The sequence below is a fragment of the Triplophysa dalaica genome, chromosome 8, assembly GCF_015846415.1.
Source record: "Triplophysa dalaica isolate WHDGS20190420 chromosome 8, ASM1584641v1, whole genome shotgun sequence".
Classification (NCBI taxonomy): Eukaryota; Metazoa; Chordata; class Actinopteri; order Cypriniformes; family Nemacheilidae; genus Triplophysa; species Triplophysa dalaica.
In genome coordinates this window covers 20,451,787-20,472,146 of record NC_079549.1, presented here as the reverse complement: position 1 = coordinate 20,472,146, position 20,360 = coordinate 20,451,787, and the positions used below count along the sequence as shown (strand labels likewise).

Sequence of the window (20,360 nt, the reverse complement as noted above, 5' to 3'; positions counted from 1 at the left end):
TGTTCCCCTCAGGAGAACTTGAGTCTCTCTTCTTCTTTTATATTATCCTCCACAGCTTTAATAGCCTTCAATGTGTCTGGACTGAAACTGTGGGCCGTTTCAGAACGCATGGCTTTGCATCTCTAAGATACATTCCACAAACAAACATTATAAATTCACAAAACCATCCTTTTAATAAAAAAAACCCCCATTCTGGATGTTGCATATATATTTGTTTACATATTTCTTTTTTGTCGTTTATTGCTGCAATCCTCCCTTCCCCTCATTTGACCCCAGATTAGTGTTTGGCACGAATCTGCTTTTTATTGCACATTTGTGCTTATGGCATACAGCCTGACCTCCTTCATTGTTTGTTGTTGTGCGTTTTGTAAGCAATTTTCAGCAGTAGTTTGAAATGTTAGACTCCTCTTCCATTTTCTTAGCTATTTATTGTAGGGTGCTTCTTTATCCTCCAGCCATGTCTTGTAAGAGTAAACAAGTAAAACTATACTGCAGTGGTGGGTCTCTTGTTGAGAAAAGAAAGTGTTGTTTATCTGTAAAAAAAATTTATTTGTAATTTTATAGACTTACTGTATTTGTAGAAAGTGGGGATAAACAGACCCCCCCAAAAAATAAAGGAAATTAAAATCTGTGCAGCTCAAAAACAAAATATACATATTGTGCCATCATGGTACATATATATTGCAGAGAAGGAATATAAAGGCTATTTTTTTTTCTTAAAAAGAATATACAGTCAGCTGGTCATCAGTCATACTTTACAAATTCTTTTTTCATATAATTTTTTATAATTTTGTAGATAATCCAAAATAAAAAGATACATATATATAATTTTTTAAAGGTGCTATAAAAGGTTCTTCAGTGATTTAAGAATCATTCTTGGTTCCCCAAAGAACATTGTGAGTGACATAAAAGGTTCTTTATGGAACAATAAAGCAAAAAAAGGGGGACATATGAAGCCCCTTTATTTTTAAGATTGTGCAGTGCCTCACAGTTTCCTCAACTTTAGAGGAAAAAAAACAGTACAAGAAACGATACAAAATATTTCTTAAATTAAGAAAGGCAAAAATTATCCTGGTTTTGAGATTTAAAAGAGATTGAAAGAAATGTAAAGAGCAACCAACTAAACTTTAGAAAAACAATCCTGCTTGTGTTGATCCCACTCTTAACTGAAGAAGATAAATACCCTTTTCAGAAATTACACACAGCCTGTCATATCTCTTAGTGAAAATTAACAGGAATTAATCCACAGGAGCAGACAGTAGCTCATCTGCACAAGCAGAGATGTTCGACTTCTGTCAGATTGCTTTGTCATAAAACATCAATGCATCTAACCCAGATAAATGTACACTTGGAAGTTATTAAAATAATATCGAGCACATCACTTATTGTCGCTTCTTTGGGGAGAGAAAGATTGATGAATATTTCAACATATCACCTGTGCTGAGAATGAATGAATGACTGAGTAGAGGTGAGCTGAGCGAACAAAGTCTGTGTTGGTTTCTGGGGTAATGGTGAGGTCGGGAGGTGTTCATAGGGAAGGTCTCTTCAACCTTTTTGCTCAGCTGATGGTTAGTGTTATACATTATTTATGTTCAACTCTGCTCAAGAGCACAGTTATGAAACGATAAAGAAGTGACAGGTAATGCCATTCCAAAGTAAAGCGCCTAATACATCCAGACGGGAGACCCATAAGGTCTCAGATAAAGCAGTTATCAGGTTCTTTCCACGTTTAAAGTCCTGCTTTAGTTTTGATGGGCTAAATCACTATCTTGTTTTGCTGCCCAAAGGTAAATATTGTTGCTTACAGGTATTTATAAATCATGGAATTCTGAGTGGTGTTGCATATAAGTTTCAACTTTGTCTTAGATGTTTTATAAAATTCCTCAGGAGAAAAAGACACAGAAATGAGGAACAACAGTATATATCTATACAATAAATATGGATAGAATAGCTCAGATAATTTATTATTTTGGTTGATGAGACATTTGTAAGATCATAATAAAATGTGTGACTTTTAATGGACGCCTTGGTGTCATGGCAAATCTGACCAGAGTTCAAAGTATAGTGTGATCTCTTCGAAATGAAAATTTTCATTTAGCGTTTTCTCATTTATGCCCATAAGAAACAACCGAGAAATTCTAAATTGTCAAAAACAAAAATTTCATGGATGCATAATGTGGTTCAATATACAATTTACATGAGCTTTAAATGCACGAGTGTGTATCACAAATATTACTAAAGTAATAAATAAGACATTTTTTAACCATTAAAATTAAATGAATCATTTCTTCCTTGCATTGGCCATCATATATTTGTATTATTCGAATCAAGCCCATATTTACAAATTTCAGCATCAGGCCTTAACCAGAGCCATTGATAGAGAGAGTCGCGTCTTCTACGTTGACTCGAATGGAACAGTTTTTTCGCGCTTTCAATAGTTCCTGGAAGTTAGTAACGCATGGAGCTGAGACTAAACTGACCAACTGAGGTAAACTTCTAATCCATTTAAAGACGAAAGCCATTTGATTACTAACAAAATGAAAGAGATAAAGCATTTAAAGAGAACAAATATCTTCCTGCCTTTAATAGGTACACAAATATAAACTGGATCATCCCACCCAACCCAAGCAAAGAATTGTCTGTCCTGTACTGCTCTCGGGGGTCCAAATAGACCTAGAGTAAGCACCATACAGTCATTAGCCGTAGACAAACTGCACCTAATTGCTTGTTAATACGGCCCACTTTCTCTTTCAATACACCTTCACCTGAATGAATTCCCTCCGCCCGAATGTGTTTAATAGACAAATTACACGTGTCAGATGCCAAAAGTAAATTCTGCCTGTGTAACCACAGCACTAATTCAAGCGTGTCAATGTTGCGACAAAGCAAATCCATCTTCTCTGATGGGTTGGATCCTGATTCAAACTCCCTTTTAACCCGTCTGGATTTATCACAATTAGCTCCCCATGCAGGTCCAGTCAGCATGTGCTGGTCACTGTCACCAAACCCAAGTCCCACAGTGCCAGCTCCTTTTGTGAGAAGACAGAAGAGAGAATAAAGGAGCGTTTCAGAGGTTAATTAAAAACCCTGTCTGTGTAAAGACTCCACAATGTGGCACTGATGTAGCTGAACCATGTAAAACAATGTAATGACAAGTGTTTGGTGGATTAGGAGGGAACTGGAGTGTGGAAGAGAGAAATTGTGTTGTGTCGTGTGCCATGTGTTAAGCCATGCATGAGAACCGATAACAATGCAATTGTCCGACATGACTTATGGAGGCGTATGATCAAGTGTGAGTCGAGCTAATTTGATAGTTTATAACATTCAAGCACATATTTAGTACAAATTTAAAGGGAAAGTGAAAAATCTGTCATCATTTACTCACCCTTTTGTCATTTCGAACCTGACTTATGTCACAAAATGAAGATATAATAAATGAACACAAAAGAACATACTTTGAAGAAATGTTGGTAATGGCGGTACCCATTCACATCCATTATACGGACACAACCAATGCAAGTCCGTGGTTACCACACCTTTTGTGTTCTGAAGGTTTGAAATGACAAGAGGGCGAGTAAATGATGACAGAATTTTCATTCGATCCCTTTATATCTTTTCAAGGATCTTCTCATCCTTTTCATTCACAAGATTACATGCCTGCACTGGATCTGCATCTTATCTTTTAAATACACTTTAAATGTCCTGCCCTTGTGAATAATTGATGATAAAAACACCTCATTAGTTTCCGTGCCCTGCTCAACCCAACATTAAAGTCAACCTTCTGAGTCATTCAAAGGGTGCCGGAAAAGGGAATGAGGTGTTTTTGATTGGCACGAAGCACTGACCGTCCAACAAGTGCAACGTTCCGCTAGAGATTCACGACACATACAGAAATGTCCAGAATAACTGTAAATGAGATCCGATGTGCATAATGGGTTATTGATTCATGCCTTTGTTATGTTTTTGCCTCTAGAAGCTGTGTTTTATGTGACTTCAAACAGAGCTGCTAGTACTGTACATATGGGAATACTCACACATTACTGGCTTGAAGTATATTTAGGATGGAGTCGGTTCTCTGAAGCAGAGTTTTGATTCAAACAGTTGTCAGCGTGAAGGCTTTAAGAAGTGAGGATAAAATGCATGCATGAGAAAAAAATCATCATCAAAGATGCTTTTTATCATACCACATGTTCAAGCTTAATTTAAAGAAATGCCCGCAGCTGTACATGAAACCAATTGGTGTTTAGAAAAACAAGATTGAGAAAAAGATAAGGGTCCCATGAGCATATAACTAAATCATATTACGGTGGAATAGTTGCAGCATTCAAACACGGAGCGACTCAAAGTTTACACAGCTCTTTCTCTCCACAACACTTTATCATAAGCACAACTGACAAGCTTTAAATTGGCAACATTAAAGCACCATTGTAGCCCATATATTATTCACCTATAATCTTCCTCTCCACCATGAGTCACAAATCTCTTTCGTGTTTGAGTTCAGATTCAGAAATGGCATCAAGATGACTTTGGTTCTCAGGTATCGTAACCAAACGTGACATTCCATCTCATATGAGACTTAAAAGGTAAATAATGACCGTAATTTTACTCAGTTTCTTACACAGGTATAATGTGTTTTTGAATGACTTGGAATAAAAGATAAGAGTCATATGGCTCATTTATGTTTTTTGGAAGATTCTTCATAAAGTCTCTTTTTGTGTTCACTCAGCTTTGGTACAATTTGGAGGTATTTTTCATTTGGGTTGAACTAAGTTACCAAGAAATTATTCCCATCTATTAAAATTTTCAAAGACTTTATAATTATTTATTTTGTCTGATTTATATAAATGCTTATTAGAACTGACTCACAGACACACATACACACCTTTGCCTCCATCTCTGGATGTTGAGATTTGCAGCAGATTGTACAACAGCAGTTCTCGAAGAATCCAATAACAATGGTCCATTTCATTCAGAAAAGACATGAAAAATTTCCACCGCAGGGATAACAGAACAAACACGAGAGTTCTGGATTGTTTATCATCTGGACTCCTACCTTGCATTTTGTTTTCACAGGGGAACACATACGGTCAAAGGTATTCAGGGACCTGGGGAGGACAATCAAGAGCTGTTATAATTTCAGTTTATTTCTGGCTTGAAATGAACCGAGGCCAATGACAGAAGGTGGGTAGGGGTGACCTCCCCCCTGAATTGACGTACTAATTTTGAAGCATGGCGGCCGTGTGAGGTCGTTCCAGCAGCTTTCCCCTGGTGCTTGAGAAAAGCCCGTCGGAGCAGCCAGCAATTAGCCACGCTGACATTTCTAATTTTAAGACAAGGACTTTGAGTTTTCATAAAGTGGAGAACCTTGTGCGTCAAAAATTATAGGAAATCTTTTATAGGATGTTAAATAACAATGGATGTTTTCTGTGGATGCCGGATGAGTTGTGCATGTTGCTCATGGCACGGTTCAGGTAACCTTGAATCTAGGACTTGGAGGTCTTTGTAGGGGGAAAGTGTCAACAAGGCCTTTAGCCACTGGCTGCTATTGACTTTGATTTACTGTAGGTTACCCAGAAGGAACAATGCACCTGGCCTGACAATTACTTTTAACTGCAGTTGTACAGCGCTTGCTTGCAATAATGATGGGTAATGTGTCCCAAGGATATACACTCATTTATAAATAATTGAGCATGACTTTGCTGTGTTATTTATTTTTGAAGAACATCTGATTCCACTGAAAGGTGTTTTAGAAAAGATCATACACAGGTCGAGTTTCATCAAGCTAATTACAACATTCAGCGCCCTCTAGTGGTACGGACTGGACAAACAGCACATTATGATATACAGTAGTGGGGAAAAGTGTCCAGATTTCGATAATTAAATCTTTGCTCTTTATTCAAATATATGATAAAAGATGTTGCATATTAGTTCTTGGGGTTCAAACTGATGCTCAGCTTTAAGGAGAATTTAAGGCTTGGCAAAAAATGAAATACAAAACATGTGCAAAGTTTATAAAGACAATGGACATTTTTTCAGCATATTTTTTTATCTTCAAATAAAACATAATATTCCTGATATGCTGTAGTATGCTTTTGCATAATACGGAATTGATTTTCAGGTCCATTTGTGTGATTTGTGTCAAAAGTGTGACATAATCTTACAAAGTGTTTATTGTTAGATTTAGATTTGTAGATATATTTTACCGTCTTTGATTATACATTACAGCACCATCTATAACATTTTTGTTTTAGAGTTCTTCAACAAGTTTAACATAAGCATCTTGGGAATGTATTTTCTTCATCAAAAATTAAAAAACAGTTCAAAGAATTCAAGGGAAAAACAAACTTTATTCTTATCTTTTTACAAAACATTTCAAAGTTAACCTAACCTCAGCAGTAATTTAAATCTAATATAAACCTGCAAGCAGCAAATCGTTCAACATAAAATAGTTACTCTTCATTACATTTTTTAACAGAATCATTTACAGAATCACAGACAGACCGAGGGCTTTATTTCTTCTTTTTTTGCTGCTCTAGTACAATACAAATCTGCATGACCAACAAAATGATTGCAATGTAATGGTTTTCAGTGTATATGGTGTGAATTTGTGTTAAGCTATGAGTGCAAATCAAACACATGATTTGGATGAGAAACATCATAAGGCCGGGCAAAGATAAAATATGACCAAAACATAGAAGCAGTTTGAAATTCCTTACCATGTTTTCCACCAAAGAGTTTATCGTTTTCAACATATCACTGCAGTCACACACAAGCATTTATTTTATTGCATTTGTGAAAAACGAAAAAACAATACTGAGTAATAATGTTAATAGCAATGAAAAATAACAAGAGCCTCCCTTGGTAAAGCATTCTGCTACTAAGAAATGTCACAGTTAAGCATGCTTTTACATATTATACCTCTGTACAGTGATCTAAAACACACCACATAATGGACTAAAGAGAACATTAAACAAAACATTCCGTACAGTTATCACAAGACATGGCCTTGTGGAAACATACAATCGAACTTAATCTTTAACCGAGCCTAAGACACTGACACGAATGTTACAATTCAAAGCAGTGAGAAACATATGCTAAATGAGACAAGAAACGTAATCTAAAACACCAACAAAACGTGTTGAATAATTCCCGATAAATGAGTCATTTAAAGAACTACCATGACATCATTTTGTGTATACTTCATTTTGCACGTTGAATTCCAACATTACAAAAGTTCTGTGCTCATACTTTACATGATACTTAATCATACCTTATAAATTGATCTATATTATAATGAAGCTTGACTGTGGACTGTAGATGAACCCTTGAGTGCATCTTTGATTTGGCTGTAGTGTAAACAAATACAAAACCAAATATATAAATCTAGAATTTTTCTTTAGAGCTTTGAAATACATGCAATTTTACCTGGTTATCTTAAAGCGAATGCATTTTCAGTTATGAGAGTGGAAAAAGAAGAAGTTCTCCTAATGCTTGATCACACATTCTCATGTAAAACCGTGCGATGCATTGAGAAAAAGAAAAGTTTAGTCTGTTTGTTGAATAGTAAATCACATGTTGAAGCAGTTACATTCAACGTTTAACCTCAGTACCACATTTGCTTGATGTAAATGTGGAGAGTGAAATACATATTGATTGTCGACAGTGGAGAAAGTTCAGATTTGGGCAAAGGGAAAACTTAACACGTGCACTGCTTGGTATGGAAAAACATCCAGAGCTTAATCAAACTAGGGCAATGTTAGTAGTAGTGGGTAAATAAATCAATGAAGAAAAATATTATATTGGCCATTTTTAGACACACAGGTAGCTCCGCCCACAACTCCACCCCACAGCATTATGGCCAGTGTTTGCTACAGAAATCCCTCATTTCATTCTTAAAAATGATATAGTCACACAATCATATCCAAAATGTAAGGAATTGTTTCTAAAGGTGCCAATAGATGGAAATTATGAACTATGCATCTTTTAAGATGTTCACAGGCTGCCTTACTTTCTAACCACAGCATAACATGCAACACAAAAAGCCTTGATCAAATTAGAGAGTTTGCAATCAAAATCATTCACGACTTCTTAGACCAGTAAGGCTACACCTGCAGGAGTAGTATAGACAGGAATCATGGATATTGGTTATAATCATAAAAAGACAGTAGCCTTACTTAAAACTGTTATAAAGGAGTAACCTTTGAGCATTGGCAGACAAAGGTGGTACACCTGCCATCGCATTCCAATCCTGCCTAAACATTCCAGAGCCCATCAATGATGAGATGACCTACAGATGATAGTAAAGCGTTCTATGTGCAGAAAAACACACAGGTGTTTAGACTGCGTGTGCATGTTCAGAAGCTGTCAGTGGCTTGACGCATGCAGAGCTTGTGTACATTGCCATATTGAGAGCGATATGGAAAACGCTGTGAGAATGAAGCGGCAGTGCGTTGGGATGGATTCCATTATCAGCTAATCTGTTTTCACTTCCAAAGAAACAATGCATGTTTTTCACTCTGCTGAAATAACACGTTGCATATTAAAATATTTCATAAACGATTCTTCTCTAATGCACTATATTCAACCATTATTAACTCAGATTGTAAGCATGCAGTAAAGCTCTGAGCGCAAATCCTTGAATCTCGGTCGCATTTGTTTGCAGCCAGTGTTTTGAAAGTGAATACGAGAGACTAATAATGGATTCAGAGTAACTCCACATGCCACATTGACAGATGCAAAGAAATATACAGGCATATGCATTTCAATGCCATCTATTTGTACGAGATGCACGGTTGTGAAGTACCTTGTAAGCAGAGCTCTGTGTTTCAGAATGAATCACAGGGCTCTTGCTTTAAAAATACGAAATTTTATGTGACTTCAATGGAGGATTAGCGTAGCTGTACCATCAGTGCACACCATTACATTTAGATCGCAAAAGATGAAATCACAGTGAAGCGATGACAAAACAGGACACAAGTCAGTGACATGAGGTACTAGAGGACCAAAAAATGAACTGTACTTTAAAAATAAACAGGAAGAAAGTCATAAATAAGGATCGTCAGGATCACAACAGAGGTCGAGTAGGAGTGACATCTTAAATATGTGCACGTTATACAATATAAACGAGTTAAAAGGACTGAAAATACATGACAGCTCAATACAGAGAGAAAAACAAACTAGGTGCAATGCCATTGGCTCAAGGGTCATGTGATGCAGTGAAGGATCATGGGTAGAAATTAGAGAGTGCCCATTCCAGTGACCTCAGACGTCAGCCTAGAACAGTTAGGTGAGGAGGGAAAAGGGGAGGGGAAAGGAAAAGATAGAAAAAATACATAACAAAATAATCAGAAAGCATTCTGTATAGGAACGACAGCTTATTCCGCTTTGTTGCTCTCCACGTTTAGTAAATCTCAAAATCTCTGTGTAACTGTGACGTATTTCTTTATACTTTGTAGAAGTGAAATCAAACAAATTCACATGTAAAATAATTTCTTCTACATCTTTGAAGAAACTGTTTCCTCAATGTAACAGCATCCTCACAAACTTGCATCACATCACTAGCTTCTTGCCAACAGCATTGCTAAAATGCAACCGGACGCACTTTTTTATTTATTTTCTGGCTTTTTTAAAGAAATTTTCATCTTTTCCGACATACTACAAGATTCAGCAACGATACTTAACTAATCTGGACAAAAGAGTTAATAAATATACAACACGATCCGAGCATTCAGAATGCTAAAACACTACACTAAAACACTGTATAACATAAACAATTCATACTACAGTTTTCCTGTGTTTCATTGGGTTTATTTTTTCAGTCATCTGCCTAAATTACATGAGCGTAGCTACTGATGAACTTGAGACCATTGGGTTTAGTGGGACCACTGGTGAGTTTTAAGGGAATACTGTATGTAAGCTTTATTGGGAATCAGCTGCTTTGGGGCTTCAAGATGTTGTCATGGATGAGGGGTCAGTCCACATGGCTGCCACATCTCTGAACCTGCCATCAGAACCGTGGGGAAAGCAATATATGCATTAGTGTCGCCCTGACCACTTACATTACATTTACATTTAAGCATTTGGCAGATGGTTTGGTGAACTAAACTTATTGCATTTTATTACGGTGTTTTGTTTACCAAACCCAAAATCTTGGGATTGCTGCCGTTTAGCCTTTCAGATTCATATAGATTTTGATGGCCCTTAACAGAAAAGCATGAAGATGTAAAAAAGTGGATGTGACTGATGACAACATCTCTTGGAATCTCTGGAAGTGGCAACAAAGATATCATCGGAGCGAGGTTGGCGATCCATCTGGGATGGCAATTCATCTTTCTATTCTTAAAGCTCACAGCACATTTGAAATACTGTAATGTCTTGATGCCTGTGATGTAAAGAATGGGTCTACCTTGCGTTGATTAGGTACTGGGCAAGGCTGATGTTGGCAGGGGTTCCTGTAATGGTGATCTGGCGCTCTGATGACCCTTCCATGGCATTAGCGATTTTGATCTGCGCTCCAGACATCTGGCGGATCTCGTTGATTTTGGTTCCCTGGCGCCCGATTATGCAGCCTATTAGCTAGGAAGAAAGAGCAAAGGTTTATTTGTGTTACTGATGAAGAAGGTATGATTCTTTTTGCAGTATTCACAATAGTGCAGTACAAGTACACCTTTATATACAGGTGCTTCAAGATGCCAAAAATCACCTAAAAGGGAAAAAAGAGATGGTTCTTTAAAGAACCTTTGACTGAGTGGTTCTTTGTGCAACCAAAAATGGTTCTTCTATGACATTGCTGTGAAGAACCTTTTAAGCACCTTTATGTTTAAGTGTGTAGTACGATAAGTATACTTGGGTTGTTGTTTTGACGAAAAACAAAGACATGCCATAGAGATCCTTTAAAAAAAGGTTAAATTGAATTAGCATTCCAATGTCAAAAAAATTAAACAAGATTCATGCATTTATAACAACCTCTGGCAGAATGTGTTTTTATGTCTATTATGTCTAAAATATGTGCTTTTTTTAAGAGATATTGTAGCCGTCCAATGTACTTCTATGCGTGAAAGGGTTAAAAACAAATAAGAAATTTTAGTGACCCAAGTAAGTTGACTAAAGACTTGTTCACCAGTCTTGTATTCACTACAGGTTATTTGTTTAAACACTGTTAAATATCAAGACCCTCATTTGGTGTACATGTCTGGGATCAAATTTGTCCATTTCAATTCCTATTGACCTCTTCGGATGACATTCAAAATGCTGGTTCAATCCTGGTCCAAAAGAACCTCCTGTTCCAGTTCTTTAACATTTTGTTAAACAAATATCTCTAAGATTTAATTATACTAAAAAGCAATAAACAAATAATGAGTGTTTGCACCTTGAAAAGGGGTCTATAGGACCATCACTCATGTGTATACTCACATCATTGGGAATGGTGAGTTCATGAGTACTGGCCGGGGGACTGGCATCCAGACCTGAATCAGAAAGCAGAGGGAAGGTCGAGACACAGCCTTGGAAAAACAACATAATATACAAACAATCCCCCGTTCTGTAAAAGTACAGTTTGTGTTTCAGGTGTGCTAGTTTTAATCAGGTTGACTTATTTCAATAGCTTAGTTTTGAGTTTAAACAACGTCTAGTCAAGACCATCTTGCATTAGATGAGTAAAACCCGGCATAAAACACCCCGCATAGAAGAGAGTTTAGTCTCTAGAGAGTTTTAATGGAACCTGTGTTTAATCCCAAACTACCATAAATATCTCTAGCGTCTTTTCATCTGGTAAGGCGACTAAGGTGTCCTTGGTTTGACACAAATACAGGCATTGGGTTTGTATAGTTTCGAGTGTATCAAGATGAATCCATTATTAATGTCTCATGGTCTGTAAAATCCAAACACTGATATGCTTCTCTTGTAGGTTCTGAAGGGCAGCAAAGAACACAGTTTAAGTGATTTGTAATTCCTTTTAAAAATCTATACCATCAGTCTCTTGTACTTGACAGCGTTGCATAGTTGCAAGTTGGAATAGTTTAGGATTATGTAATTTAATAAAGAAAAATAATAAGATAAATTAAGAAATAGCAGCATGTGAATTGTTTAAGTAAATAAAACACAAAAAATAAGTAAGCAAATATATGAACTAAAAATGCCACAAGGGCAAGAGCAACCACCACGGGCATGTCATGATGCTTGACATCAAACGAGAAGGAAAAAGAGAGAGAAAGACAAAGAGAGCGTCTCTACAGGTACAAAGAGATGGAAGCTCGAAAAGGGCTCGTGGGTACGTACCAGGGAAAGCAGGGGTGGTCTGTCCAAGGGGGGTAAAGGGGGTTTGCTGCATAGCCAACTGGTGGAGCTTGGTCAACTGCTGAGGGTTCGGAGGGACAGTAGAGCTAAGAGTTTATTGTTATAAGACAGGTCACACCAAGAAATCAAGAAACTAAACTAGAACAAAGAAACATTAAGGATAAGAAGCCATGACACACTGTGGTGGAAGAGCAGTAGAAAGCTCAAGATATAGAAACTTTAGTAGGACTTGGCCTGGCTTGGTGGCTTAACCTCATATCTGTATGATAAATAAGACGTTTTTATTGACCCTTCGATAAGCCCCACCTTAAAAGCCAAACCAAATTCTACCTCATTTATTGATTAATTCAGATCATGTCATTATAAATAAAGAGTATATAGTACCATACTAAAAATGTGTAGAAACATTACCACCCCAAAATGAAATTTCTTTCTTCATTTATTCACCATCATGTCATTTTAAACCTGTATGACTTTCTTTCTTCTGCAAGAACACAAACGATATTTAAAGAACATACCAACATTCTTCCACAGAAGAAAGAGTCATATACAGGTTTCAAACAACATTAGGGTGAATAATTGATGTCAGAATTTCTATTTCTGGGTGAACTGTCCCTTTAAATAAAGCTTTTCGTTTGAGTTGATGGAACATTCATCATGATTCTTCAATGTTTAAGTTCACACGTTAATGTTAAATTACAATAAAAACCCAACTGAGCAGATTTGATTAAAAATCGAATGGGGCGGAGCTTATTGTAGGGTCAACTGGATTGAATTTATTGTGAGCGTCATTTAAATACAACACTGCCTTTGTTCAAGAGTTTCGCTGGTGATTATATGCGATGTGAAGGGGGCTAAACGGATCGAAAGCAAGATTATCACCAAGAGTATTTTATTCCTACCACACGCCTGAGCCACACGTGTAATGTTATCCATCTGAAATATGAACATATAAGCGCTCGGGCAACCTTGAGATGACACGGGAGCCGCAAGCACGTTCCTCGTCCATCTCAACCTCCCTTATTAAAAGCCTTGGAAGCCTCTAAATCTGAGTTTAAAGCAGGCTGAAAGGGACATCCAACCTCGACTTGAGTTATTGCGTCGTCAACCCAAGCGTCTGAAAGCATCAATCACTGCCTATCTCAAATGAAAAGAACTGACACACGCCATCTCTCTTTCACTCCGATAGATATTCATTTAGATTATCGATGAGGAAGGCGTCGCTATCTCGATCAAAGGACCATCAGGATTGTAATGGTGTTCCCGTTATGATCGGGTCAGTGGTTCTCAAAGTCCTAAAAATACAGAAGTTTCATTTCAATTCGTTTTGTCGTTTTTCCATTAGCACCGCGTTTAACGAACGACTTGTGAATTACGTTGAAACTTTCCACTTGATATGTAATAACAGAACATAACGCCGTCATTTGCTCCAACAGGCCAAGTCCTTTGAAAGTTTTACATTTCGAAGGGAGAACAATTAAAAAAATTACACATCAGAAACGTCATATTAATATTACTGGTTAATATTAATAGAGAGGTCTACGCTTAAAACTACAGAGGCATGCAGAACGCTGATGAAGCTAAGGAGTGGAGGGGTGAGGACTGGCTGGGGACTCACATCTGGGTGTGGAATGGCATATTGTCCCTGAATTGTGTAGGCCTGTGAAGATGGAACAAAAGAGAAGAAAAATCACAAACATTTTCCCGAGGCTGCAAGACCCATTAAACACAAGAGATGATTCATTCATAACCACTAAAAGATCTATTCATATTTTAGAGGAAAGTCAGGATTCAAAAGCTGAAATATCCTGGATGCACTACGGAATTTTCGTTTATATTTTATGTGCATAATTTCCATGAATAGTTATGCAATAATATTCAGTAAATGTATTATTTAAAGGCATAATTTTGACTTCTTATATTAAATCTTGCCTACGTGTCAGTTTGTGACATAATAGAGCCTATCTGAACAGTTTAGATGAATATATAATATCCCTTGTCAAGTTCTTTTTTTTGTTTTAGAAAGAACCACATTTTAGAAAGCATTTCGTTTTCAAAACCGACTTTACTTGTCGTTCTTGGATTTAACTGTAAAGTGCTTGTATTTCATGTAAAAGCCATTGTTGTGGATGAAATGCCCTTGAATAAATCATACAAAGTTTGAGAGCTTTGCAAAAGGATATTATCATTCACCATTCAAAGAAATGTTACATTTGTGTACAGTCCTAAAAACACATTGTATTTTGTGTTGGTTAGCAAATGAATGGGGATGATTTTGAAAACCATGTCTGATAGCATATCCATTTAATATTTATAACTTGACTTTTCGGGTTTTATTGGAATCCCCAAACGAATGTAAATTCAGATGAACAAACACTGTCCAAGTATTTTCTCACAGCATCTCGTGGCGATACACTTGCGCTTCGCTCCAGCTTTGAAATATTAAAAGGATATGATATTTGCTCCGGGAGGGAGGAGTTTGTTTGGCAAAAAGAGTTTGCAAATGAGACGCCGTGAGGCTGCTTGAGTTGACAACATCTTGAATAAAAATACACTCAAAGGAGCTACAACGCATCCAGGTCTCATTTGCAATCTAAAGCTCCTCTCTCCTCTTCCCTGGTTAGGATGGCGTGACATCATGCAAGTGAGAAGGTGAGAAACCTGAGAAGACTAACAGGCAGTGGCTGGTGCTGGAGTAACAGGCTGAGATTGGCTGCGGACGCCGCCAGCGGGTCGGCTCTTACCTGGCCACCTGAAAAAATGACGGGGGTGGAGGCGGGCTTTGGGCGGTAGGGGATGGTGGCACCTTTCGGTGGGGACTAGGAGAGGGGAACAGGTAAGAGGAAGAAACAGCGTTAGACTGGGAAAATGTAAACAGATGTTTGAACAATAAATTTGGACATTGTGCGGTACGGTCAGACGAGAACAAGGATCTTGTGAGACTCCTCTTGATTTGTATGCAAGTGGTTCAGAGTCGGGCTTGAAGTGTCTGCAGTATGATAAATGTGTAAGCAAGAAACCAAGGTGTGGAAGTCAACTTAATGCATCGAGATGCTGGAGGAAAAAGGATGCAAAGATTGTGCGCAGAATATACTGTATACAGCTCACTATGTAGCCACGAAAAAATGAAGAGACCATTTTTTTATTTAATCAGCAGTTCTAGATGTATTGTGGTCATTCCAGTCCAGTGTTGAATTTGAATCAAATTTCAGGAGTGACAAAGTCATTCAACAGCCAAAGACTGACAGCATGACAAGACATGAAAAATCAGAAAAAATAAATAAATGTACAAATATTTTCCGCAAATAGAAACAATATTTTATTTGAAATTTGGGAGAAATATTGCTTGTAGTTCACAGAATGAAACAAGAATGATCTTTCTACATAAACACACATCTATAAATAGTACATTTAGATAAACTGAAAATAATTTTGAAATGGTTTCTTTATGTTTTCCATGGCTGTATATAAAAGTATGTGAAACAATATTCATTATATACAAAAATGTACTGTATGTTTCATATTGCAGTATGATGATTTGTTGCGACATGACCTTACTATATTTTACCATGATGTCATCGTGTTTTGTTTCAGTGAGCGTCATCCGGTCACAATATCTTTAATCCATTTTTGCAGTCAAAGCGATGTTAAAAATGATATCGCTTATTAAACACTTTTATTTTTTCCAATACATACTGTACCTCCAGCATGACCACACATATCTGTTTGACACACTGGATGATGGCTTCCGGAGTGCCAGAGATTGTCACGGCGCGCTCTGTGGAGTTAGGCAGCATGTCCCCTGCTACCTGAACCTGAGCCCCTGTGGACTGAAGTGGAAAAAAACATTGAATCAGAGCGAATCTGCTGCTAAAGGTGTGATTTGTTCTGAGACCAAAAAGTGGGATGCATTATGCTCTCTGGGGAATGTCTGGCCAAATGCTGCCGACACATCTGCGTGCATGCACACGTTTCATTTCACATCATTTATAAAACAACAAAATGCAATTTTTTGGTTTGTGGTCAAGTTATAGTGCGTGTTAGACTCAGAAGTAAGGGCTGAATGTTGCACCTCTCTCATTTCTTTGATTTTGGAGCCTCCTTTACCAATGAGAGATCCGCACTGACTGGCGGGCACCACGAGTCGGAGGGTGACAGGGGGCTTACTGGTGGCTGGGCTGTTGCTCATGGAGTTGATTATATCCTAAAGAAATATCACAAGGTGGTAAAACAAATTGCAATAAAACTATAATAGAGCTGAAACAACAGAGCAGGTGCTGTTATGTACAACTCCATCTGCTGTTATATAGCATGGTGAACACAAAGTATGTGATAGAACATAATTAAGGACGGATGAGCTGTATGATATTGTATGACAGATGAGATTTTGCTATAGCGTATACGGTAGAATACAGACTAAAACAAACAAGTTTAGATGAAGAATAATTTATATAGCTGGATGTAGTTAACATCATGTGCCACGTCAAATCTAACATTTTAAAATCTAACAGCAATGTGACAGCATGAAAAGACCTTTAAACTATAAATTACTGTTTTGTAATTTTGTTTTACCTCAAGTTTTGAACATCGTCAATTTCTTTCAGCGATTTTCATATTTTTAAATTACATTTGGTATGAATAATCTTTTAGATTATGTAATTTTTTAATGATATTAAAAAAGAGATAAAGAAAATTTAAAATAAAATAAAAATAATATTTTCATATTCTGTTATTATAGTTATTAAAAATTCTGATTTGAGTTTTAATTTTTATTTAGTTTAAGTTTTAGCAATTTTGCGAAATGCTTTTGTCTTTTTATAACATATTTGTTTTAATCTTTTATGTTGCTTAAAACATTTATTAATTGTATTTTAGTTTTTGTTTATTTTCATAACTTAAGTGCTTAAAACTAAATTCAGTTTATTTTTTAGGCAAATTTTTTAATTTTCATTTAGTTTCAATAATTTTTAGGTTAATATTTGATTTCAATGAACCGACATGTTTTCAAAGTTTAAATTCTAGTAAACTAAATTAACCTTGTTCCGGTTTAGGTCATACTGCCCGCGTCTACTGTGAATTGTGACACATCTTCACCAGTTCTATGGTCATTTTTGGATTGTTTTACTGGTAGTTTTGTTACAGTATAGTTTTTGTATGTGCTCATGTTTGCAAACATGCATTTTGACTACAACACCTCTTCAAACTTGTATGCGATCATAGCGAAGGCTTTGAAGATGGCATCTGTGGGCCCAGTGATGGTGACGATTCTCTCAGGACAGTTTCCTTCTGAGATGTTGATGCGAGCGCCACTCTGCAGGATGGCAAAGAGTCATGTTTGGGGTTCCTTATTATAACATTAAAAACATTTAACACACATCTTGTGGAATAAATGCAATAGACTTTAGCTGATTCTTTTTGTGAATAACCCACAATGAGTTCAATCAAAACAATAACCTTTCTAAAATCTGCCTTAATTGAAATGGACGGAAGTCAAAGACAGAACGCAGTTCAAATTTTCCATTGCATGCGGTAACATGATCTGGCATGAAAGAGCAAAAGACTACATACCTCTTCACGCATCTTCTTCACAGTTTCACCTTTCTACACACAAAAAAATACAGTGTACATCATTCTAATTCAGGGATTTGTATACATTTACTGGCAGGACAATATATTTAACATACCTTTCCAATGATGCTTCCGACTTCCTGTGAAAATAAAAGGGAATAAATTTAACACAATTCACCAATTTCTTTTTTTAAATATTCAATCCTTGTCTAAAAGGCCATTGGTACCCCTGATTCACCTTGGCCTGAAACAGTAGATCAACTAAAAACACGCCCCTCAGGCACATTCCAGTGACATCACCAACCTACCCAGAAACCCTCATCACTGTGCTACTCTGCGGGCTCAGCTTACCTTGCCGTGCATGAGAAGCCTGATGGTCAGGGTCACATTCAGCCCGCCCTCGGACTGGACTTTGCTGGGTTCCATACTAAGAGTGTAGGTGAAGTGGGAATATGGTCACGTGACAGGAAATTCCCAGGAGCAGGACAAGAATGATGGTACAGCAGCCAACCAGTCACCTGCGTGAGGGGGATGGAACGACCGTAGAAGTCATTAAGAGCTCATACATTTCCAAATGAGTAATGAAGCCATTTGCAGTGAGCTCAAAGCTTGGAATGAAGCATGTTTGTGTTCAACACTAGTCAGCTTTATGAACATGCATTTGGTTACAACAGAATACTATTGGATCAGTTGATGTTAAAACAAAAATCATGGTTAGAGTAAAACACTTGCTTTTACATTATTTACTCAGTCAAACCTTGAATAGCACACACTCTAAATCATAATTTAAGAGAGGGGACTATCTTTTTGGGGGGATGTACAGTATACGGTAATTTATGTAGCATGTTCCATATGAACAGTCTGCATTCAATGCGTGTAATTTAAAAAAAATTCTTAGCCCATATAGACCCACATTTCATTGTAAGTAGTTGTAATAAAAAGGAACGAATAGAGAGGTCTTAATTATTTTTAGTGGTAATCAACAATATTTCAAACATGCTGTCAATCGACGGTCAGAACACCCAATATTATCACAGTATGACATCATTTATATGTCCCATGCAAGATTGGAACACAAGAGGGAGCACTTCACATGTAATCAGTCAACATCTCATTCATTTTCATGCTGTAATCTCAAAACGAATTTCAATATCAGCTTGTAAAATCCTTCAGCATTAGGCATATGTAGCACAGCTGAGCTGAACAGTGCAACACACACAGTCATACAAAAAGTGAGAGAAAAAAAACGGAGGAAAGGTTAATTTGATCTCTGCAAACGCATATGTGCACGTCTTATTGTAATGCCAGTAACATGTTATGTTATGGTTTGAAATTCCTATACATTATCTGCAATTACATCTTACATTGCTTTATACTATACATTTTACATAGGTATTTGCAATCCCCTGGTATCGAACCCACAACCTTGGATTGTTAACGCAATGCTCTTACCACTGAGCTACAAAGGAAGTGTAGCACTTATGTCTCCATTTAATACATTTTCCATTGTTTACATCCATTCCACACATTTTCCCTCTTATGGCCTATTTTAAGGATCTAAGCACGTGGTCTAAAGCGCACATCGCAGGTGCACTCGGGGCTCATTTAACGACGGGAAACGGTTGGCGCGCCCGGGCGCATGTTCTAAACGGGTTGTCCCGATTCTCTTAATGAGTAATGGCTCTTATTTGGAGGTAACGTGCAGTAAACCAATCAGAGTGTCATCTCTCATTCCCTTAAGCGATAGTTGCGCTTGCGCCATGGCGGATTCGCTATTAACACTGCGCAATTTCAAGAGCAAAGACTGATCGCTTCTCCAGAGAGGAAACACATCTGCGTGCGTGAAGTTAAAGCGCGCGAGCAGACCATCTACAGGACAAGCCGTACTTTTATCGTTATGCACACATAATCATATTTTACATTGAAGTCCATTAAGACCAGGTTTGAGTTGGTCTATGGTGCAGTCTATTTTAAGATCCTCAAAGAAGACCAGCACGTCCACGGGCGCACAAATGAGCGCAAATGCATTTGCTGTTTAAACGCGGCGCCAAAAACCAATTGCGCTGCGCCGCATTGTGCATATATTTCCAAATAGTTTCTATATTTTGTCAGGATCTTTATAAAACAAACATCTCAACTAATGTCTCAGTCGTTTCTTCTAAAAAGCAGATCAAATTTAGAGAAAATATAAATCTTTTGCTTACGTTTCTCTCCAGATTTTAGTTTCTGCACTTTCAGAAGAATTTTTTAAAATGTTGTTTAAATTGCAAAACTGTGCTTAGATTTGCAAAGACACTTAATGCCATCAATATGTAATCAAAATAAGAGATTTCGATACACGTTTAAACATTCATTAAATTCGTACAAAACCCCAAAAACGTCCACATCTCTTATACTGTATGTCAACAAATAAATAAAAAAAGTCTATAATGATAAATGATATACAATCCATAAAATACATTATGTAAAGGTGATTCAGCAGAGCGCTGAGGACAGTG

The 20,360-nt window shown here is 37.1% G+C and overlaps 1 protein-coding gene across 1 annotated transcript in view; it reads right to left on the bottom strand.

Moving 5' to 3' along the window:
* Window positions 1-6,327: 6,327 nt before the first annotated feature.
* The window catches only part of pcbp3 (poly(rC) binding protein 3), a 48,180-nt gene continuing 34,147 nt past the window's right edge, over window positions 6,328-20,360 (bottom strand). Inside the window, 13 exon segments of the mRNA XM_056754759.1 lie at window positions 6,328-10,000; window positions 10,406-10,575; window positions 11,413-11,465; window positions 12,277-12,364; window positions 12,366-12,380; window positions 13,913-13,954; window positions 14,970-15,113; window positions 15,996-16,124; window positions 16,367-16,498; window positions 17,489-17,605; window positions 17,863-17,895; window positions 17,979-18,002; window positions 18,214-18,380. Of these exon segments, the coding sequence (XP_056610737.1) occupies window positions 9,946-10,000; window positions 10,406-10,575; window positions 11,413-11,465; window positions 12,277-12,364; window positions 12,366-12,380; window positions 13,913-13,954; window positions 14,970-15,113; window positions 15,996-16,124; window positions 16,367-16,498; window positions 17,489-17,605; window positions 17,863-17,895; window positions 17,979-18,002; window positions 18,214-18,288 (1,077 nt within the window). The 5' untranslated portion in view covers window positions 18,289-18,380 and the 3' untranslated portion in view covers window positions 6,328-9,945.